The following is a 23,769-nucleotide window of genomic DNA, read 5'->3' on the forward strand; positions in this document are numbered from 1 at the left end:
ATGCTGCCTGCAGGTGTGCTTGCTGCAAATGAATGTGGTTAGCTAAGAGAGAAATGGAATCACACTAATAGACAGACTCTGTGTTTTTCCCCTCAGTGTTTTGCTGCCTTTTGTCAACAGGTCTGTTCAGTGACCATGTTGAGTGGTATAAATGAGTAATGTTTTATTTTGTTTCTCTTCACCTGGTTTGTTTTCATTGTGCAAATGACAGGTTGAATGGATGATTAAAATTCCTCAGATGATGTACGAAAGGCCCCGTCTTGAAATCATCAGGTAAAAATCTTGATTTGTATGATTGTGTGCTTTTTTTTTTTTTTTTTTGCACTTTACACATTTATAAAATATTAGCAACCGGAGCAGGGATACACACAAAGTAAACTGGTTGCTATTCTCAAATCTTTAGAGCTGCAGTGATGATGATGATGATGATTGTGGTTATTAGAAGAAGTAATTTGGCTTTTAGAAGCGTGACAAATGAAAGTAATGTTCCAGGTGATCCAGTGAATGCTTTTGTGTATGCGAAAATTACAGCCCATTTAGGCTTATTTGTACTTAGTGAGGGGGGAAAGTCTACATTTCTGACGTCTGTGAAATTGATGTTATTTTTTCCAGCTTATGTTCACTGCTGATCTAATTTTATAGTTGCATAGCACACTACACTAGCCTTGAACCACAAAATAGGGGAGTAAATGAAGGGAAAAACACAAGTTAAAAGTACATTTGAGTCAATTATTATTTTATTTTCTTCTGTATTTTCAGATTTTTCTTTAGGGTATAGTTAGGGTTGATACATTTAAAAAGAAAAAATAGAGAAAAATCGAATAAATTGAAGATCATGGAGGGGAAAAAATGGCAACAAAACGTTTTGGGGGGAAAATGGACAAAAGTAAAAAAAAAAAAAAATACCATGTAATTTTCCTCCTTTGTGGTTCAAGGCTTCCAGAACTGCATTATCAGGGTGAGAAATGATTTGAGTGTTTCTTTCTTTGATTTTTATGACATTGTGCTTCGCCTCAGGTCTTTCTAACCTTTTGACTGCTGGATCAAATCCAAACCACTTGGCCATTAGACTGTTTTTAATGTCAATGAAATGCCACTCTCACGCCCAGCACAATGGCCTTTCTTTCATGCTTTATAAAACTGCTTTGTTCAGTCAAACTGACCGGATCGGACACATGCAGAGACTAAATTCAAGTGTAATCAAACGAGGGTATTTCATGGGCACATTTTTAAGATAAAAAAGGTCAGGTTTGCCAGTGGGGGCAGTGTGCTGAAATTATGTGAATTATAACATGCCTGATTGACCAAACAGCCGCACTGTGGGGTTTCTGTTCTTAGCCCTATTTCTGGACACATTTGGTTTATGACAGCCCTGAAAACAGCTCAGTTTAAAAGTCTGAATAATCAAACAAATATTTGAAGAGACAAATGTTTAAATTGGTATACACTAATTAACCTGTCCGTACAACGAGAGCAGTAAAAGTTTTTGTACAGAAACCTGGAAACATTGGAGGCAAGGATGAAAGCGCACTGCTGCCACCTTCTGGATATTTAATGCATTTTTTTTTTTTTTTTTTTTGTCAAACCCAAAACACAGGTAAGTCAAAATGCCATAAAATAGAATTGCAGTTCCTGAAGTAATACCTGTATTTGAAAGGCAGCACTTTTCCTTTGGCATACTCGTCTTGATGTCCACAATCATCTGAAATATAAATACGGAAAAGGCCGATCACAATACAGTATGCAAATACATGTAGGAAAGACATCCCAATTCGATATACAAATATTATAATAACGACGCCACTGTAGTTTACATTTTGAATAGTTAAGGTTTTTAAAATGGTTGGCGACTCAAAAATGACAATTCTGTCTTTTAATGTCACCTTGAATTTACACACAAGCCTGGCTGTTTTATGGTGCTCTGTCCTTTATGAGCTAGCCTCAGTCCTCGTCAGTTTTAATTGTATGGACCTAACAACTGAATTCCCACAGAGAAAAGCTAATAATAATAATAATAATAATACTGAGAATGACATGAGGGAGACTAAATGACAGCATAGCAATTTTTGAGAGAATTTATGATATATTACCAAAAGCATCTACAAAACCAAATTAAATGTCAAATAGCCCTACTGTGGATAAGATAACAAAAAGTGCATTCTCTAAACAGCGCTGTAATCATAACTACATGATTTCAGAGTGAGTTTAATATAATAATAGTTTATTTGGATGTATAAAACAGCACTGAGTTTTGACATGGCAGATAAGCAAAGACACCCCAAGATGAAGCTCCACTGGAATAGTAAACGGCAGTGCCGGCGCTGTGGTGGGGCATTCGAGGGCCGTGCCCCCCCTAGCGGTCATTGATGCCCCTCCTACAGGCCATGGCGTGGCCCAAAAAAAAACAAAAAAAAAAAAATTCTTTTAATATTAAATGTTCAAACTGTAACTTAAATTAATTAAAATAAAAAGAATGGGGAAAATGCATAATTTTGGTTGTTCATGGCACGTTACTAGGCTTCGTCATGGTGAATGCTTATTGGTCGCCGTTGTTACATTGGATTTGCAGCGCGCGCGCAAAATCCATTTCAAGTTGAAGAACAGTTTGTCCCGTCTATATTACAGACAGTTGTTAGCAGCTCATTTTTAAAAAAGCAGGTGAATTGTTGATGAATGTTTGTGGGTTCTAACTGCATTTGTGTTTTATACTTGGCTGTCTGTAAAGATATATGGGCTTATGTCATTTCTGCTTGGTGCGTGCATAAACTGCTGGGAGGTGTGTAACAGGTTTAAAACAGGTTAAAAACAAGTATTAGCATAAAGTAATAGCAGAATATACATTTATTTTTGTCCTTTATTTATTTTTTGTTTAGAAAATGAGTCATTTAGAGTATTTGAAGTCCTTGAAACCCTAAGAAAAAACCGTGTTTTTAAAGAAATTATTTTATTTGTTGAAGCACAAATTTGTATTTTCTGTATTTTATTTTTTCCATTTTCTGTATTTTATTTTATCTTTTATCTGTTTCTCAAGTTCTACAAAATTTGCATTCTACGCACGCAAATCAAAAACTAAAAAATCAGTTCAAACCTTATGCCTTGAGTGAGTGGCTCATTATTGTTGTGACATCCTTATTCTCTGCAGGCGAATTTTAGTCTTCTGATTTAACTGGTCCATACGCAGACATTTGTATGATGATGACCCACTTGTGGGTCGCTGAATGGAGCAAGGTGGGTCCCACAGTCACTTGGCTGCAGCTAAATTTGCGTTTAAATGACACACACTCACACAGTTCAGTCTAGGGCTGCACGATATAGCCTACCAACATTAATTACGAATTGAAATATCCTTAGTGGTGATTTTCGAATTGCAATTAAGTCCGCGATTTAAAACATGCGTTACGTGTTTTGAAGCACGGGCGCGCACGAGTCGTAATTACAGTGAGGGTCTCAGAGCAACGTCATTATTAAAAGGTTCAATCGGTTCGCATTATTAATGAGAAAAAAAACTCGCTCACTTCAATGCGTTGTATTCTGCATGAGATTGCATACACCAGAAAATTCAAATGTTACGGAAATGGTTTCAGGTAGGCTATGTTCATTCATTTCTATCGTCCGTTTGAACTGCACTGTTTTCGTTCGGGAAACAGACTGTAAAAAGCATTTCACATGCAGGGTATAAGGGTTAATTGTAACACTACAAGATTTAAACATTTCCACATAACAAAATTTACAAAATTTCGCAATATTTCCTTGACATATCATCTCTATATAGAGAAAAGAAGATATTGAAGATATTGCTGACCATTAACCATTGCAAAATGAAATTTCTGACTGAAGTAAATTTGTCATCTCGTTTTTTAGTGTTCATTTAAAATGAGACGCATCTGTGTATTATTTTTACCTATTTCACAATTATTTAAATCTCCAAACTGTTTTAGATAGTTCTGCTTTACTTCTTATGCTTTCCTAAAAAAGTGTTGGATTGTGCGTCGCTCTCCCTTACACACACACACACACACACGGAAGGACCATGAATGCATTTTCTGCGCTGAACCCCGCGATGAGTTTAACAACACGCAGCGCAGATTACAGTTCACTGAGCCTGTTTCACGTTTTTATGGACGGATCATATTTTAACATCTGTAAACAAAGAAATTAAAACTTAAATATTATAGTGACATTTTACAGTTGTACACTAAAATAAAATGGTTATTTTTCTTAAATCAAACTTTTAATTAAGATTAGACTTAAAGTAATGTCAATTGTTTTTTTGTTTTTTTTATCTCAAATATTTTGGTGGGTCGTGAAATAGATTATACTTGTCTAGGTGGGTCGTGGAATGGAAAAGTTTGGGAACCACTTTGTTTTGGCTATCTGTTCTGGGCCGGGTTTCCCGGTATCGATGTAGCCTAGTCTATCTTAGCTCTTAAAAGCGCTCTCTACGTGCAAGGTTATAACCGTTATCCGCAATTCCTCGCGCGTTTCCCAAAAATGTACATTTTCACAAAAATGTAAGCTACTGAACTCGTAGAACGCGAGAATAGGCTACTACGTGCTACTTGAGTTGCTGTCCATTCGCTGACGTGCTGAACTAGGCTATATGGAATCGTATTCTGAACGTTTAACCTAACAATCGTCATATGTTGTGTATTAGGAATCAAGACAGGTAAAAAAAAAAAAATTATATAGGCCTAATGACATTCTATATAGATAGATCATTAGAGCTAACATTCTAGGGTAGAATGTCATTCTATATAGATCATTGGTGCCGTATCCGGTCGGCAAAACAGCAAATTTCAGCGCTGTCTTCTGTTCCTCTTTTAGATAAAACCCCAAGTCTAAATCTTTCATTGTCATTCTATATAGATCTTTCAGATTTAGGTCTGGATTTCCATGCTACTATGATGTTGCCAATGCGTCAAAAAAAATATTTATCAAACGACAGTGCCCCCCCGCCGATGATCCAAGTGCCCCTCCAGTAGATCTGGCTCTGACGCCCGACTCTGAGTAAACGGCAGAACTCAGCAGGACATAATGTGGTATTCTCTTGACATATCTTACCTCAGTGCTTTCGTTTGGATAACAAACACCAGGAAGTGAATTTAAACTGAAGTGTGTAATTTTAATGTTTAAATAATTTCTTCTCGCAGTTAAATATGCAGAGATACATACTTGTAAACCATTCATAAACTAAATCCCGCGATGGAAGTAAACTTTGACTCAGTGGCGCCGTCAAAACTTTACTGTTTAAATCCCGACCAGCCGCAACACTGGCTCAACCAATGGCGAGAATTTGGGGCGGGGCTAGATTATCGTCTGACTAATGGCGTATAGGGATTGTGTCAAATCTATAGAATCGCATTTGGTGCCGCAGAAAATACACGCTTCAATTTTAATAAAGGAATTCATATGGCAACTGGCTAGTCTAGCATTAAAAGACCATACACCTGCCACGATAACACTAAATACAAAAACATACAGCCCATCTGGGTCCAAGTTTTGAGAAGCTAGAAGAGGGGCCCATTCTTCGTCCGTCGCTGATGATTTGGCATGATCTTGGATTGGTTGTTTCTTCGAAGCTCATCCCGGAGTTGCTGTCATCGCATCAGGTCCGTAAACTTAAACCTGCTCGGGAGCAGGCTTATTTCGTGTAAATTAAACAGGATTAGATCGCATCTTTGTGAGCAGAACTGATACTTAAAATCTGTCCCAGCCACTGCTACGTTATTAGAGGAGTACCCTACTGATCCAGGAACAGTAATTTACAATAATAATAATTACTATATATATATATATATATATATATATATATATATATATATATATAATGTGTAGTCATCATCTATAACACTATAGACACAGCCAGGTTTACTCGTTGAAAAAAATGTATTGGTGATTAAATGATTACTTTATAATTGTATTGGAGTCACATGCTATACCGTGCATTAATTTGAGTGGTGACAGCTATTATGGGAGTGGTCTCGAGTATCAATAACCAGTGTTGACAATTTAGCATTTTTGTTGCTAAATATAGCAACTTTTCACACTACCCTAGCAACTTTTTCTTCCGACAAATTTCCTGGCGACAAATTTCGTAATTTTTAAAATTTATTTGGCAATATTTAGCAACTTTTGATAAGTGCCTCAAACGATAAAAAGGCAAACATTTTCCATATAAATCACACAAAATGAGGAAACCAAAGATGGATAGCAGTACACACATCACACGAATTAAGTTAGCTGCTATTTGCAATTGTTTAATAATTGAATATTTTAATGATTGTTCATTTATGATACACCTTGTTTAGCTTGTACCTGTGATTGAAAAATATCTAGAAAAATGGAAAAGGTACTGGTTATTTTCCAGGACATTATCCGTTATCCATTATTTATTATCCATTGTAACCCTGTAATCTGAAAACACAAAATGCACTGTGTAATTTAAAATGTAGGTAAAAAAACCCCGTGAAAAATCAATACGGAAAATTACTTCATATTAATATAGTAGTTTGTGCCCTATTTCTATACTAACTGCTAATACACTGCTTAAAACTATAATTGTTCAGAATGTGTAGTTTTACTGGTTTACTAGCTAATGAAAAAAAACTTAAATTGTGCAAGTGTTCAATAATTCAGTGTTGTATTTAAAAATACAGTTATTTTTATTTTAATATTATATGTTATATTATTTTATGAACAAATCTAAATGAACACATAAAATATTTGTTTCCTGAGATCTGATGTAATTTCACATCATAATTACGTAATAATGTCATCGTGCAATGACATTACAATGTCATTTAGCAACAAATCGACCTTCCTTTAGCAACTTTCCCTGAAAATTTGTTGGCAAAACTGGATAAATCTGCCCTTTTCAGGGAACACGAGAACACGCACTAATCTTAGACAACTTAATCCTGACATTTTAATCAAATCCGCAAATTCGTTTGAAGAACAAAATTAGCCAGAGATCAGTTATCACGATCACTAGATCTGGAATCTTTCAAATCATCTCGGATGTATTAAGCAAGGTATGAAGAACGGACCCCAGGACCAAATATAGTTTACAGATTCATAACACATGAAATGCAGATTTATTTTTCCAGCACATTATATCATAATCCTACTCGACTGTATCGGAAATAGGTGAAGCAAAAAATAATAATAATAATAAGTTACTTGTACCCAGTTTGTGTACACACTCCAATTCTTACATACAAGGCCTCATTGGAGAAAATGGACATTCATTGGGTCGTACCATCAGACTAAACTGAGGGAGAGAAGGAAATGCTGGTCAAGCTGCAGTGCAAAAATGGTGAAGATTTGTGGCATAACGGAATTATTCCTAGAGGATCCCAACTCGTTGTCCCGCACACTATAAACACAAGGCTAAAAATCAATATTTGCAGATGTGTTTGCCAAGCTTTAAACGACTGTGGCTGTTCTGAAACACTCAACTGCCATTTCACCTCCTGCAAATCTATTTTCTACTCAGAATTACATTGTAGTGTACTTGACAGGATACAGAAACCCTTTCTGGAGAAAGGCCAAACAAATTCTGCTTACTTGGTTACAAGGCAAGCTACTGATTTTATCCAAATGGATGCAGCGACAGAAAAGGGTGACTGATAATTTACACTTAAAAACCTCTCCCTCCTTTTCAAATGTGCAGGATTGTAGTGTCCCATTTTGTATGTATATATGTATGTATGTATGTATGTATGTATGTATTTATAGACAGCATTCTAATATATTAATGTATAAAATATATTATCTAAAATAGCATTGACAGTTTAGCTTTTGGAGTCAAAATATAAAATGTAAAAAATACAAAAACAGCCATATTTGACCGTTTTCCTCTGTCCTTAAAAGTGTCTTCAGTGTATACAAGTGTCTGTAGTTTTGAGAATGTACATTTGTGTTTGGAACAGACAGTTACATGCCCTGTTCATGCCGCCAGCAACTTGCATGTCACACCATCCACCGTACCGGTCGGTTACTTGTTCAGTCTCATTTCTTATCGACAACAAACTAGTTTACACTGCTAAAATGAACATTCTGGAAGAAAAATTTATTTTTGTATTTAAGTTGTAACCTGCATTATGCATCATATTAAAGATGAAGGAGAATCAGTATGTGCTCTTTGTCAATGTGGGCGGCCAGTTATCTGTGCTGAAAGCATAAACGCTGGCCTATTTGGGTTCACATACATTTAACTGTCATATGCATCTTTTTTTAAATACTGCCCCTGCACATGATTAAAGATATAAATTGCTGACTGTAAGGAGGATTCTTGACTATAGTTTCTGACTGAAGACAGATTGACATGCTCCATCAGGTTACTCTGAATTGGACCGGAGCAAATCCCAACACTAAAAATGAATTTTCAAGTCGGCGGTGGCATGAACAGGGCTTTATTCTCAACTCTAGATCATTCAGAGCTAACACTGTCAACGCTCGCTCCCTTACCAGTAACAACCACAGTCGCTGCAGCAAAGTTCGGGAAACCATAAAGGGTTTGTAGAGCTGCTGTGCTCACTATGGCCTTCTACCATATATTAGCTCATTGTGATATCTCTATCTACTGTGATATCACCTAGACAGTGTTGAACACAACAAGACCATATGAACAGAACTCTTTACATACACTGATGAATCATATACACATAAAACATGTGTTTTACAGGTATATTGGCTTCAGTGTTCATGCAGTTGTTTTGGAGCCGCCAGGACCACTCGGTGGAGTAAGATCACAGTCCAGCCACACCTGAGAGCGCCAAAGCCAGGTGCAGAGAATGCAGTTCATCTGTCCTCTCTTGGCAATATAAGAAATATAAGACCGGGAGAACTGCTTTGTATGCCTTGAGATTCCTTTGTTTCTTTGGTCTCTGAGGATGAACCGTCTTTCTGAGCTGTTCCATGCCTTAAATAAAGGGGCCAAAGCCCTCTGTTAATCCTATAGGAAGTCTCAGTGTGCAAAGAGGCCACTTTTAGACTGGCTGAGGGCTGTTTCAGAACAAATCCTATTGTGATTGGTCCAAGAGGATGCCCTTCAACAGCCTGGCAGGCCCGGCCCACAGCATCTCGAAAATGTTCTGAATATCAGACGTTGAGTGTTAACTGCTTTTGGGTCCTCCATTTAGGAAGTAGGTTGTCATTTCTCCTTTGCCCTTGACTTTCACAACGCCTCTGCACTCCAGTGTGTAGTTATATGAGCTGAGAACCTGGTAGAGGTCAGTTGTGACCTAAGAAAGAGAGAAATTAAGAGCACAAGAGTATTTATAAAGGGTTTGTAAGGAAGAATTGACAGTTTTACTGATCTAAACCTGAGACCACTAGAGAAAATGCTTTTGTTTTACATAAAAAAAAAAAAATTAAATTAAATTATAAATTCTTTACAAATTAGCTACATTTATTAAATGTTAAATTTAAAATTATAGTATACCACTCTGCATCATTTTCCAATACTTGTTTATTACTAATTCAGAGGTGCTGATTTCAAAAATAGTGCCTGTTTTGCTTCAGCAGTTCACACTTTTTCACAAACTATGTGCATTTCATTCCATTTGCTTCTGACAACAATTTGCAAGCTGAAGAAGTCTTGTATTATCCTTTAATCACCAGAAAACCGCCAAAATACATGATTTCTATCTTCCTCTGAGCCAGATTACAACTGTTTGTTCAATTTGCAGTCTATTTTCACATTTATAAATGATTCCCAAGACATTATTTAAAAAATGTTATAAACATCATTCATAAATGTGAAAAGTGGCAGATTTCTATTTTTCCACTCCTTTGCAGATTATAAATGAAATAGCACATTTAACAAAGTTAATTTGAGAAAAAACTGTGTGATAGAAAGCTTTTTTTAAAAAATATTTTAGTCATTTTTTATTATTTAATTATATTTTTGAACTCAATATAATCAAATTGGGTAATATTAAGCATTTATTGCAAATAAGCACACTTTTTTTTCAAGATGTAGGGCTTATTATTATCATTAAGAACTATTTAAGTTAAAAGTGAAAAACCACAAAATAGCAGCACTCATTATTAAATATTTGTTAATCATTTCACACTATGTTTCTTTGTTTAAACTTTTTAAACATCTTTAAACTGTATTTATTTCCAGGGTTAATTTAGATTTTGTATAGCAGATTTTCAATCCTTTAGACCCTACAGTACATACGGGATATCTGGACAATCATAGAGACCTAGAATGCATCTCACCTGTATTCTCTCAGGTACCCCAGTGCTGTCCATACGGCTGGCTACATTCACAGTATTCCCCCATATGTCATATTGCGGTTTACGAGCCCCTATGACACCAGCCACGACGGGACCTATATTGAGACCTACAGGACAAGGTCATTTATAAGCTCTAATGACAACAGACTTTTCATTTTACAACAGTAAAATATATGGGTCATTATATGAAAGTCTTTGTCTGACAGAATGTTACATTTCTCCAGAAGCCTTTTTGGGACTATTTCATAAAATTAACCAAATGAAAATTATATAGATAAGGCAGCTGAATGGTGGAAATTTAAGAGTGGCTAAGCCAAATCCTTACCGATCTTCATTTTAAAGTTATTGAAAGAGTGTTCATTGATGTACTTCATCTGGTCCATGAGGCGCATAGCGTAGTCGGCTAGAGCGCGAATGTGTGACCTTCCTGCTTTATCATAAGTGGAGTCATTAAGCCCAGACGCGGCCATGTAGGTGCTGCCAATGGTTTTGATCTTTTCTAGTTGACGAAACTGATCCTCACTAATGATCTGCAAGAAAAGTGAAATGAGGTTATGACTTCCATCTAGAAATGAGAAGGTAATAAACTTCTACATTTGTAAGAATACAATCAGTTTAGAAAGATGTGAAGATGTAGGTTTCACACATAGGTTTAAATAGAGACCATCTGTTGCAAAGAAAGTTAAAAATCTTTAATGCAAGAACAAAAATATAGTATAAATCTAGTTTTAAAAAAGGCTCTGTTTTCCATTTATTAATAGATACTAATAAAACACACATACATACATATTTTATGAATTAGACATTTATATATAGACTACTTTAAATGGATTGTTTTTATTATTTTTTGTTTTATTATTATTTACTTGATTGATAGTATTTTCAACACCAACTGCAGCTTTTATAAATAAGATTTAAAAAATTAAATGCTAGAAAGTTAGCCAATTGTAGCGCACTTAAAAGTAGCTTAAAAGCATCGCAACAGTTGTACGGTTTGTCAGAAATCGCTGTACCTCATCAAAGTCGGCGATGATCTCGTTGAGGAGTCTCAAGCACTCCACACCTTCATTATTGGCCTCCAGTTCCACGTAGAACTCCGAGAAATTACTGATAGAGGCAAACATGACAGCCACACATTCACACGACTGATAATACAGCTCGTCGTTCCGCCGCTCGCGCGCCAGAAAGTGTGCGGCCACATCTTTGGGCAAGATGTTGTGGAGAAGCCGACGGTTGTAGGCCTGAAGTTCTTCCATCTCCTCCTTCTCCTCTGTGGCCTGTGAATACAACAAAATGAAGGATGATGCTACAAATAAAAGAAAGGTAGAGAAATCAACTTGAGAAATGCTGCATTGCTGCAACACAAAGCCAAACTGGATCAATATGCAATATGACATATAATATAGAGATTTATCCATCATCTGAAAGCTGAATAAATAGGCTTTCCATTATGGTTTGTAAGGATAGGATAATATTTGGTGGAGATACAACTATTTGAAAATCTGGAATCTGAGGGTGCAAAAAAAAAAAATCTAAATATTGAGAAAATCACCTTTAAAGTTGTCCAAATGATGTTCTCAGCGATGCATATTACTAATCAAAAATTAAGTTCTGATATATTTACGGTAGGAAATGTACAAAATATCTTCATTGAACACAATCTTTATTTAATATCCTAATGATTTTTGGCTTAAAAGAAAAAAATGATCGTTTTGACCCATACAATGTATTTTTGGCTATTGCTACCAATGTAACCGTGCTACTTATGACTGGTTTTGTGGTCCAGGGTCACATATACTACCGTTGAAAGGTTTGGGGTTGGTGAGATTGTTTTTAAATGCTTTTAATGAAGTCTCTTGCTCACTAGGGCTACATTTATTTGATCAAAAAGCAGTTAAAATAGTAATACTGTGTAATGCTATTACAATATAAAATATCTAATGTATCTATTTGAATATAGATATCAGAGTTCAAAGCTGAAATTTTTAGCAGTCATTACTCCATTAATTATTGCCATATGATCCTTCATAAATCATTCTAATATGCTGATTTAGTGTTGCTTGCTTTTTACCCATGTATAAGTCTTTATTGTCACTTTTAATAACTAAATAAAGTGCTGAATAAAAGTAAAAAAAAAAAAAATCTTACTGACCACCAACTTTTGAATAGTTGTTTAAGCTACAACAGAAAGTTTTTAAAAGCAAGAGTGGGGAAATGTATCTGGCAAACTGATTTGATGGACAGCAATACATATTTAACAGCTTTTCACAAAATATCTACATTATTACAAAGACATACACAGATAAACACACCTGTAACTTCCAGAGAAAGTCTAGTCTGGCTGTAGACTCCACCTGCTGTGCATGAAGGTACAGAGCCAGCACAAAAACTGTGATGACAACTGGAGTCATGATCTTTAGAGGAACCCGGGTGTCTATCGCACAGCTACAACATACAGAGCACGGAGTATCAACAGTTTTCACACCATAAGGCAAACAGCATCAAGTACAAATCAAGTACATTTTATTCGTTTAACACGATTAATATCATCACAACACTACATCAGGCTACATGGTCACACATTTGATTTATTCCTGTGGTGACAGCAATCTTCATGGTCATGCAATTAAAACAACATGCTCACTGGCATTTCTTTGAGATCAGTGTCTCAGTTGCATTGATTTTATCTTACCTTGATTCATTATTCTCCCTGTAAAGACCAAGAAAAAGCAAATGTATCAGAGGGATAGAGCACAGCTGACTTTATCTTTAAGATAGACTCAGTAGAACTGATTGGACAAATCAGCAAGTACTGTAAACACGCAACAGGATATATTAGCCTGGTTACATATAGATCCAAGACACTGTGCTACTTGGCTAAACTCTAGATACTCACATGGCATTGGCCATGACCAGTAGGTCCACATTGTCAAAAAGGCTGACCTCAGGCACCTCCATGATAAGCACGTACAGGATCTCAATGAAGAGCATGAGGAAGAGTTTACCAATACTGCTGATCTGTAGGAACACTGAGCAGGCCAGTAAACTGAGCAGCACACATGAAGAGAAATACTGCAGAAAGAGAAAAACATTCAGACATTGGTCTTTCGCTCTCCCCTTATCTTATTCCATATATGATTTATCAAAAGACAAGCATTTCAGAGCAGTGCCTAAAATTACAACTATGAAAAATAAACAGAAAGGCCTATCGCTGCTGAAAAATATCGACTTGGAACATGGTGCTATTATCAGGTTCAAGCTGGTCCAAATGAGTTAGTAGCTGCTCACTGATTAATTTAAGGAATAGTTCACCCAAAAATGAATATTTGCTGAAAATGTACTCACCCCTCAGCCCATCCAATATAATGAGTTGTGAAAAGCTGCGTATTTGTAATAAACAAATCCATCAAGACATTTTAACTTAATTCATAATAACTATTCCTCCAGTGAAAAAGTCCATCCCCTATTGTCCTCTCACATCAAAATCCAAAACATTTTTTTAGTACTGTTTCTGACTGTTTTCATTTGTAAACAGCACACCATACGACGATATCACTCTACAAAGCCAGATGAGTTTCTCACCGGAGAATGCAATGTCATGGATAGGGGACTTGTATATCAGCTGGACGCAATGGATCGAAGTTAAAAACAATCTTAAAAACTGATGTATTACGAACATGTTACTGGAGTCGTGAAGATTACTTGTGTATTATTGGTTTGTTTTCATCTGCTGTTTGGACTCTCATTCTGACGGCACCCATTCACTGCAAAGGATCCTTTAGCAAGCAAGGGATGTACAGCTAAATTTCTTCAAACCTGTCGATGAAGTAACAAACTCATCTACACCTTGGATGGCCTGAGGGTAAGTACATTTTCAGCAAATTCTCACAAAACTACAAAACTGAACTGGTATGAGAACAGTGCCACACCTCTGGGAAATTGCAGGCAGGTGACGAGCTGTTGCAAAGGCTGTCCTGAGACCAGAGAGTGTAGTTGAAAGAAGAGTTGCGGACATGGCAAGTGTTCACATCACTGCGGCTGATGTTAAACTCCTGTCCTAAACATGTCTTCAGGTCATCCATACTGCAGGTGAACTAAAGGACAGATGAAGATAAGTGACAGCATTTCATTTAATTAACCTCTACATATCTGTGAAGCACTTCAATGCCAAAAGTCAATTACTTAAAAGCATATGATGATTGCAAAACTAAAGATTTCTATTTTTGAAATTCTGTCGTTACTCCTGTAAGTCGTTAAATATCGTGAGACAGATTAAGTGTTAGTTGCATGGCTGTATGGCTAAATAGTTTCTGTATCACTAAATGTATCACTAGTGCATGAAATAACTAAATATCAGAGACATTAAGGCACAGAATCCTGAAGTTAAGACTTGTGAGACTCACAATGTTAATGAAAGCTGAGAGAAAGACCAGGACGATTGTAAAAACCCCCACCAGGGTGCTGTTGAGTCTGGACTGAACAATCCTTTTTGACAGAGTTTGCAGAGGCACAGGGAAAAACTGTCAATAGAGAGAAACATAATAGTTTCACAATATTGCTAAACATAACTCTGATTTACCATTTAATGCTGATTTTTTTTTCTTGATTAAAAAAAAAGGATAAACGTAAACTTGAAATGTTTTTTGTTTTAACTTTCTACTCAACAAAAAAAGTAGATTTAGGTTTGCCATCACAGGAATAAATTACACTTTGAAAATATTTTCAAATAGAAAACAGTTATTTTACATTGTAATAATATTTTTTTATTAAATAAATGCAGACTTGGTGAGCATAAGAGTTCATCTTTTATATATATACACAAGATAAAAAGACCTTATGGATCTTGTGGGTTTGCAGAGATTTTGTAGAACAGGCTTATATGAAAGACTTTTTTACGGGTCAGGAAGTTCAGAATCTAATTCCACAGCATCTCTAAGGAAAGACCTGCGATGGCCCTTGCCGCCCATGGAGCAATGCAGTGACAGTTCCACCTCAGTGTGCACAAATGAGCTGCCAGAGCTTTATTGTGTCTCTGGCTTTGCTCTGTATGACTCATTGTCTCTGGAGACCTGCTCAAATTTACGCAGCTAAAAGCCCAATATCAATCAAACCCGCTCAGGCTATTTTAGTGGAGAATTTGAAGGTTGATAAACACTTGGATTTAGCGATGATGTGTCTGTAAGAGTGTTAGGTAATGGTCTGTGAAGGACGTGTTAAGATGTATTGTTTTCTAGGGTTGAGGAGGGGGGTTTTGTGTTTTCCTGCATTGTTGTTGATGTTGCTCAAGGTTTGTTTTCTTTATTCTAAAAAAATAATAACTATTATTCAGAAATTCATAATATTGCACTAGTATTATATAGGCTAGGTTTCGTACAATACCAACTCACCCCAAAACAGGAGTAAATGGCTGAGATGAACATGACGGCCATCAGGAGGACGAGGCACAACATATAGAAGCCAACCATCAACCCAGAGCTGCATAGAAACAAACAGGTGTAGAGAGGAAACCAGGTGAATAGAAAATAACTGTGTGTCATTTTAAACAACTATTATATGTCATAATTAACATAGGGTCTAAGGGAGAGGAAAGACCTGCTTTGGCTGCTCAGGTACTAACTGTCTTCACCTTTACAAAGTCGAAATGAATGAAAGCTTCTGTGTACGAAGGCTATGTGACATTGCCATTCAAAACCAAACAAAACCATCTCTAAGTCTTTGGCTTGTTTGAATGGACCAGAAAACATTTGCTAGGATCAGGCATTTAACTGAAGTGTACTTACTGTGGCACAATGACGATCTGAATGAAGCAGATGAATAAAAAGACGAGGGAGGCGCAGGCTACGTATGCTCCGAACCTGGCATCTACCTGTTTGGAGTACTGAGAGAAGGTGAGGAAAGAGGAGAGAAAAGAGTGGGGTTACAAATACAGTTCAAATAGCATGTGAAAGCAAGCAGTGTTTTACCGACTGAGGGGAGTAGTTCATTGTTTACTTCAGTTTGTACTGAAAAACCAGGGTTCCCAGTCAAATGTTTTTCTTTAACTTTGCCACTTCTTTGGGGTAATTGGATGATTTAAAAAAATATTTTACAGATATTGCACACACAAAAAGCTATTTTAAAAGGGATAGTTCAGCCAAAAATGACAATTCTGTCACACTAATCGTGTCGTTACAAACATGTTCGTCTTTTTGATGAAATCCGAGAGCTTTTTGACCCTCCATAGTCAGCAAGGGTAATTAATGAAAGAATATTCATTTTTGGGTGAACTCTCTTTTTAAATATTTAATCTGAGTATAATTAGAAAAAAAATAATGTATTAAAAGTTTTTGCATGGAAATCACAACTGTTAAATGATGGAAACCCTGAACTGTTTGTGTAACTCAGTTGCAATTGTTCTTGGTTTGTTAAAAAAAAAAAAAAAAAAAATTACCTAAACTGCAGTCTTTAGTGTCACATGACCCTTCAGACTTCTTTGATGAAAAGAAAGTTAAAAAGAAAACCATTTGAAATAGATATCTTTGGTAACATCGCAAATGTCTTTGTCAGTTTTGATCAATTTACTGTAATGCGTTGTTTCTAAATAAAACAATTTCTTTCAGAAATAAAAATCTTTTTGACCCCAAACTTTTGAACAGCAGAGTAAATATCTAAAAAATAATAGCAATTATATTTCATCAAAGGCTATGGAAGATAATTGATTCATTCATTAGCCTAAAATAAACATTCTGGACACAGACAATAGAAGCAACAAAAGCAATAATTATCTCCACTACAATCTGGAAGCAAGTCTCTGAAAGAGCCGTGTGATCAGTACCAGACGTATGAGGACCTGTGCACAACAGGCTAAAAAACATTTGGATGTAACTGCAGATGGAGGATGAGAACACAAAATGCAGAGGCTGAGAAACTTTCCTTCCATTACCCTTTCATCACTATCTTCACAAAGAAACCTAGTCTCCTACGTGTGCAAAAAACTCCATCTTTTCTGGAAAAGTTTGGACATCTCTTTGAGGTGGGGGAGGTCAATGGTGACAAATGCTTTGAAGGTAACACCATAAAATGACTTAAATCACAGTGCAGCATAAAGACGTCAGTCTCTGACTAATTCTGAACCTGGACCTTGAATTTCATTGCCTCTATTCATCTTAGCAGCGTGCCACATCTTTTGTGCTATGCAGAGTATTTTTTCTGTACAACAGTACTATAATGGACTTCTGATTGGCTCTCTGCCCTATTTTGCTATGCAACTGAAGGAACAATTTACCAGTTACATTAACTAATGATCTGTTAAATAGTTAGTTCCTGCTCACAAGTCATGCAATTTACAACAAAATCCCTACAAGGCTAAAAAAATGTCAACTTGATGACGCATTTAAATCAGAAGAACTGGCAACTATCCTTTTTTTTTAGTAATAATAATTGTTTAAGCTTGACTGGCCTAAAAATTACTGATTTTTTGTGGACAACAATGTGAAAAGGGGCCTATTCTTCAGACTGAGCCTGACAGCTGTGATGTTGACAGCTGTTATTTTAGCATTTATTATATACCATTTTAGTATTTATTAATATTTAGATTTTATTTTTTCAGTTTTCATTTTAAAATTTTATAAAAATTTTTTACATGCTTTTGTCATTTTTGTTTTTGTTGACTTTTTTTTATTTCTATCTAGCTTTATTTTTATTTCAGTTTTAGTTCTAGTAATTTTACTATGTCGACTTATTTTATTTCAGTAAGTTGCTATTTTATTTTATTTCATATTTATTTCAATAAACAAAAACATTAATTTGTGGAAAAGAACAGTGTGAACATTTTGCTAAATTTCTCCTTTGTTGTGGTTCACGGAAGAAAAAAAAACATTGTGTGGATTAGCATTAGCTAGATCAAGCTGTGGTGTTAAGGTTTATCTTTACACTGAAGCTAGTCGTGAAAGTCATACCTTCTTCTCCAGGTCAGGTTCTCGGAACGTCAGCAGAAATTTCTTGACGTGTTCAGACCGTAATCGGTCGATGCTTCGAGCATCAATGGCACGGCCCAGAAACTCGTCCACCTCATCCTCAGGGTTCAGGTTTTCTTGCGTGTTTCTGAAAATGAAATGTCTAGATAACAAGAGGGGACATGGTTTTTCTACCTTTTTTTCTCCCTTCTTTCTTAGTCTTTAACTTACTACTATAATTTAATACTATAAAGCTAGATCACCAAAAAGCAGCAGCAGCAGCACCACACCCCAAAAAACATGACAGAGTTAAGGGCAGCTCAGAATCATTATGGTTAGCCTTGAATGATTGTCAGCAAAACTGTTATTTACATTAAAAAGCACAAATCATCTGCTAAAGAGCTCAAGGCCTTGCAATCATGTTCATGCAATTCAGTAACTAAATCCCATCAGCAAAACTATTCTGCATTTAAAAGTGTTCATTTGACAGAGAAGTGTCAAAATGGACATATGATAGGTTTGTAGTCTCTCAGTATAAGGTTTGATGATGAACTGTATTACTGTTTTTTTTGTAGCAAATAAATGGTAAGCATTATAAACTTCTTTTCAAAATCTTGCTGACCCCATACATTTGAATGGTAGTGTATATGAGATAAATTCTGTAATCGACTATAAATAAAAGAACTGGCATGCAGGGTGAAGGCATGAAGATGTGTTCCATATACTCACTTGTCTTTGGGATCCTCAAATCCCTGCAACAAAATTGGAAGAGAAAATGCATTATACATCAATGCAGAATGGATGAAAACGTCTGCATTTGTACAATCAGCACAGCACTGACCCCTTCTGGAGGACCTCAAATAAAGTAAAACTTCTCAATTACAGAGAGAGAAAATTTAAAAGCCATATTCCCCGGAAAAACTGGAAAACGTTCACACCACAAACTTCTTGTTGGAATAATAATAATAATAAAAAAACAACAGCACAATGATTTACCCAACACCCTATTCCAAAACAAGCATAAATCTCTATTAATTTCATATACTGTCAAACTGCAAATAACAGAACAGTGAAGGAGAAATGGAGAGGAAACCAAATAGGGTCATGTTTCACATGTGCTTCAGCAATTAGTGTTGTCTTTTCCTCAAAGGGTTTTGATTTTACACAAAAAATAGATACTGCCTACAAAGACATCTGGTCGGTTTACACAGGCAGCAAGTTGGGTAAAATAACTTGTATTATTGTAAAAAAGAACAAAAACATTGTCATTAATAATATATATTATAAATATGAAAATTAATATTAATACTGAGCAGTTTATATCAATCTCCAAAACTGACTTCAAACGTTTAAGTAAAAGCCCTTTTTGGGTGTAAAAACCACAAAATCACAAATTCCAGTGTGTCCAGAACATACCACAAACATTTTAGTTTTTGCTGTAGTACTGGTATAGAAATGTAGTTTTTTTATTACTTTCTAAAATGACTTGTATTGGTACTGACTTCTGAAAACCGGTAATACGAGAACCCCATTCTCTACAATAAGTGTTTTGGATAAAAGTAACTGTTAAATGACTACATACTTAATATATCAAAAATAGCAGATATACTGGTCAAGGAACAGACTGAATGTTCCCATTAAATATCAAATGACCATTTTAATGGTAATTTCTAACCACTAAACATTCAATTATGGGAGTAGAAAGCATCCATGAGACAAGCTGCTAGATGCATAATAATAGTCACTAAATTTACAGTCTCGGGAGACTCAGATGTGCTCCTGCACACAGGCCTGCATGTATTCACTCAGCAGAGACTATGACCCAGTCAGTATGTTGATGTGTTACTCCATTTGTTTCTCTCCTTTGACTGAGCAACACCTTCTGGGCCAACGCAAGCCTCTAGACAATACACCAGACAAAAACAGGTGCGGTTGTTATTATGAAACAGATCATCTATTCGTCAGAATACACTGCATGTTTATCTGCCTTCATCAATGCTCGGTGTTTGTGTAGGCGTGGACAGATATCTGCCAATTACAAGCCAGTCTGAGCTCCAGCATGATATATCGAGCTGGATTTATCTGTGCCACTATCAAACGGAACTGCACAAATAATTACAAGCAGGTTCTCACTATCTGCTGTTGGTTGAACGAACACATATTCCAACCGCAAAATACAATATTTACCAACCCCCTGCTGGTGGACTGTGCAACTACACCATTTATTTTCAAAAAACATACTGCTCTCTCTCTCTGTTTTGTCATTCAAAAAGATTGAGGTCTGTGAAGAAGTCTCTTATGCTCATTTTAAGGCTGCATTTTTTTCCAGTAATGTTAAAATAGTTTATTTTAATGTTTTAAAATGCTATTTATTCCAGTGATTACTCTAGAGTTCAGTGTCACATGATCCAGAAATCATACTAATATGCTGAGAAACATTTCTTATTATTATCAATGCTGAAAACAGTTGTGCTGCTTAATATGTTTGTGGGAAAAAATGTAAAAAAAAAAAAAAAAGTGTTTATTTTAAATATAATTTTTTGGAAACTTTATAAATGTCTTTGTCACTTTTGAGCAATTTAATGCACCCTTGGTGAAAAAAAAAAATTGTTTTCTAGATCCCTGATAATTGGCTTTAAACTAATGTGGCACATTTATGTTGGAATACTTAAAATCACACAATTTTACAAGATTCTGTGTCATCAAGCAACTGCAATTTTTATGCTTTCTGTTTTTAATTTGTTTTACTTTTAAATTTAATGAATGCAAATATTAATGATAGTTTTAATAAGCAGAAATCAGCCTATGAATGGTTAATTCCAACTGTACATTAAACTGGGACTGGAAAAGGTTTTCTAACATAGAAATATAGTTTTTTAGTTTATTATTTTTCTGTTTCTCACTTTAATTTTAAATGTAACTAATGGGAATGACATGGATAGCTTTAACAACTTAATTTCAGTTGTATATTAAACTGGGATTGGAAAAAGTTTTCTAACATAGAAAAAATTACATATTACTGTAAATTTAAACAGTAGACATGTCTTGTTTTAATGGAAACATCAATATTCCTGTCATGTTATATTTGAGAACTGAGTCTGAAGCATATCAGTTGTAGCTGGATTTCTGTGTTCCTTCTTACCATGTTAACCAAGATGAGAAGGAACAGGTGATTCAGAAAAAAAAAAAAAGGGTATTCCCATAGAGCTCACAGAAACTAATTGCCAATTCCACTTTGCCTGATTAAATCCCTCAGGGCGGTGTGTGAGGCAATCCAGCTTTATTTAATTAGAGGGCCGTTCCCTTTGGGTTCCAGAGCCGGGGAAGAGCTAAGAACTGAATGAAAGAACAGGGACTACACAATGGGCATGAGGCCCTTTACATGTGGCCCTAAAGCAATGACCTTGGGAATTTTTTGGTTTAGTTAACACATGGTACAAAAAGCCTCACCTGTCAAAGGCATTATCTTCCAACAGAGGTGGTAATGGGTTTTAGACATGGCAATTAGACTAAATGCAAACCAACTGGTTTCCATCACTCAGATAATGTTCTCATCCTACAAGGGTGGCTAATCAAAAGTGTAGCTTCCTCACCATCCTCTTCATCTCCTTGGAAACCTGATTGCCACCCATGTGATTGTAGAAGGGCCGGTCTGTCCAGTGAGTGCTATTATGCGTGACTGAGTTGGTACGTTGCCGGTTCATCTTAGCAATCATTGCCTTTTCTTCTTTCTGTAAAGGGAAATACAAAACAGGAGCAGTATTATGCTCCATGCTTTTTAATGTCATAGTCATTAACTTGCTTGTCTAGCTTGACATCACATTTCGCTGAATTTATCCACATAGCTTATTGGCATTCCTCTGCTGCCCAGCATCATGTGAGTCATGCTATTCCTGAGCGCTAGGTGTTTCTGCTTGAAAAGATGTGAATATTAATGGAGAATCATAGCTTGTCGACCTCAGCTGGCTCAGGTTACAAAGTTTAATAAGTAATTCGAAATACACAAGAGAAAGGAGACTCTAAAATGTTTTATCTCACCTGAATTTATAAAACTGAACTGATACCATTCGTTGATGAGGAGAAAAAAAAAAGTTCTCACCCGCTTCTGACTGCAGCCCACAATGAGGTAGGTTTCAATGTTGTGCTTCTTGAGATAGACGTTTCTTTCTCCACCAGATCCAGGTTCTACATCATAATCACCATTCAGATAGTTCAGGGTGGCCTTGGTGATATGAATACGCCTGAGATGAAAAAACAACTTTCATGAGGCATAAATGTAGACTGAAAGTTGCCCTGGAATGGCAACGCCATATTTGTAATGAAAAACTAGTGTATTCAGTATTGAGTATGTGCTGGTTAAACATTTTTTTATAGTGCGTAAAATAGAACACATAATGAAGCAGTAGTTATTGTCAGTAAGTGGCCTTCATTTACTAAAAAAAAAAAAAAAAAAAAAAAAAAAAAATACATTGGGATGAATTCTAAAAAATGAAAGCAAACATTGGGATGATTACTTCTATTTCCAGTGTGACGAAATGAAAGATCAAGTCAGTGTTCATTTATTGTTATTGATATACTAATATAGATTGTATTAATATTTTGAATTAGATTTTATTTTTCTATTTTCATTAGTCATTTTTATACTATTAATATTTTATAATGAATTTATTTTCACTTAGTAACTTTGTTGTGTATTTGTCATTTTATTTGTTATGTCTATAACTAAAATTAATCAAAAATGAGAAATGTTCTCTTGGCAGTTTGCTAAAAAGTATAATATAGTTAATGCTTATATTATTTTAAATTAATATAATACATATTACAATATAACAAATGACAAATTATATAACTATAATATATATATATATATATATAAAATTTTCTCTATTTCATGTTGATGTTTAATTTTAGAAAATTGCTAAATTATTACAATTTACTATATGATTAACCATATTGAGACATTTTGATAATAGTTGTAGTAAATCAGTCAGGAACACTTGCACAGTGTACATACTACAGACAGCAGTATACTAGTATGCTATTCTGAACATTGTGGAGAAAAATAACTGGAGAGAAACTTAAGAGACTTGTCTGAACTTGTCTTGTGTTAATGGAAAATACCAACAAATTTTCAGATTTTAAAAGTGAAGAGACACAGGGAGTTCAGGTGAGAAAACATGGGTTAAAAAAAAAAAAAACAATCCAAAGTTCATGAACCCACCCTGCTTTGCCCCCAGCTTCCATGTGATTGGCCAAGGTGACATCGTTGGACCAGACATCAAACTGCCACTTCCTTAATCCCAGCACCCCGCAGTGGACTCGCCCGCTGTGTATCCCCACACGCATGTTAACGTTGACGCCGGTGACTTCCCTCACCAACCTGGAGCACAGAGACAAAAAAAAAACAAAAAACAAAAAAATAACCTTAGATATACCTGTTGTTAATTCAGTTAATCATAACACATGAACAATATACTAATATACTAACAATATACTCTAAAGTTGATATTAAACTTCCAGTTTTACTTGTCAGAACTGTAAATGAGTTTAAAACTGCTAAACCTTCATGGTGTCTGCTATCAACTGA

General features: G+C 35.6%; 1 protein-coding gene across 3 annotated transcripts in view; it reads right to left on the reverse strand.

Annotated features, from left to right (window-relative positions):
* Window positions 1-9,081: 9,081 nt before the first annotated feature.
* Window positions 9,082-23,769, reverse strand: part of adcy5 (adenylate cyclase 5) — a 68,391-nt gene continuing 53,703 nt past the window's right edge. For 2 of the 3 annotated variants that reach the window (XM_042731648.1, XM_042731650.1), the window contains 16 exons: window positions 23,404-23,562; window positions 22,282-22,423; window positions 21,776-21,913; window positions 18,912-18,934; window positions 18,186-18,345; window positions 16,029-16,126; window positions 15,636-15,723; window positions 14,652-14,768; window positions 14,178-14,342; window positions 13,145-13,320; window positions 12,941-12,958; window positions 12,561-12,693; window positions 11,262-11,525; window positions 10,574-10,778; window positions 10,231-10,355; window positions 9,082-9,245 (listed from right to left, as the gene is read on the reverse strand). In XM_042731648.1, the coding sequence (XP_042587582.1) occupies window positions 9,117-9,245; window positions 10,231-10,355; window positions 10,574-10,778; window positions 11,262-11,525; window positions 12,561-12,693; window positions 12,941-12,958; window positions 13,145-13,320; window positions 14,178-14,342; window positions 14,652-14,768; window positions 15,636-15,723; window positions 16,029-16,126; window positions 18,186-18,345; window positions 18,912-18,934; window positions 21,776-21,913; window positions 22,282-22,423; window positions 23,404-23,562 (2,140 nt within the window). In that variant the 3' untranslated portion in view covers window positions 9,082-9,116. The remainder of the gene's footprint in view (window positions 9,246-10,230; window positions 10,356-10,573; window positions 10,779-11,261; window positions 11,526-12,560; window positions 12,694-12,940; window positions 12,959-13,144; window positions 13,321-14,177; window positions 14,343-14,651; window positions 14,769-15,635; window positions 15,724-16,028; window positions 16,127-18,185; window positions 18,346-18,911; window positions 18,935-21,775; window positions 21,914-22,281; window positions 22,424-23,403; window positions 23,563-23,769) is intronic. The other variant, XM_042731649.1, reaches the window with a different exon arrangement.

This window comes from Cyprinus carpio, chromosome B9, assembly GCF_018340385.1.
Source record: "Cyprinus carpio isolate SPL01 chromosome B9, ASM1834038v1, whole genome shotgun sequence".
Taxonomy (NCBI): Eukaryota; Metazoa; Chordata; class Actinopteri; order Cypriniformes; family Cyprinidae; genus Cyprinus; species Cyprinus carpio.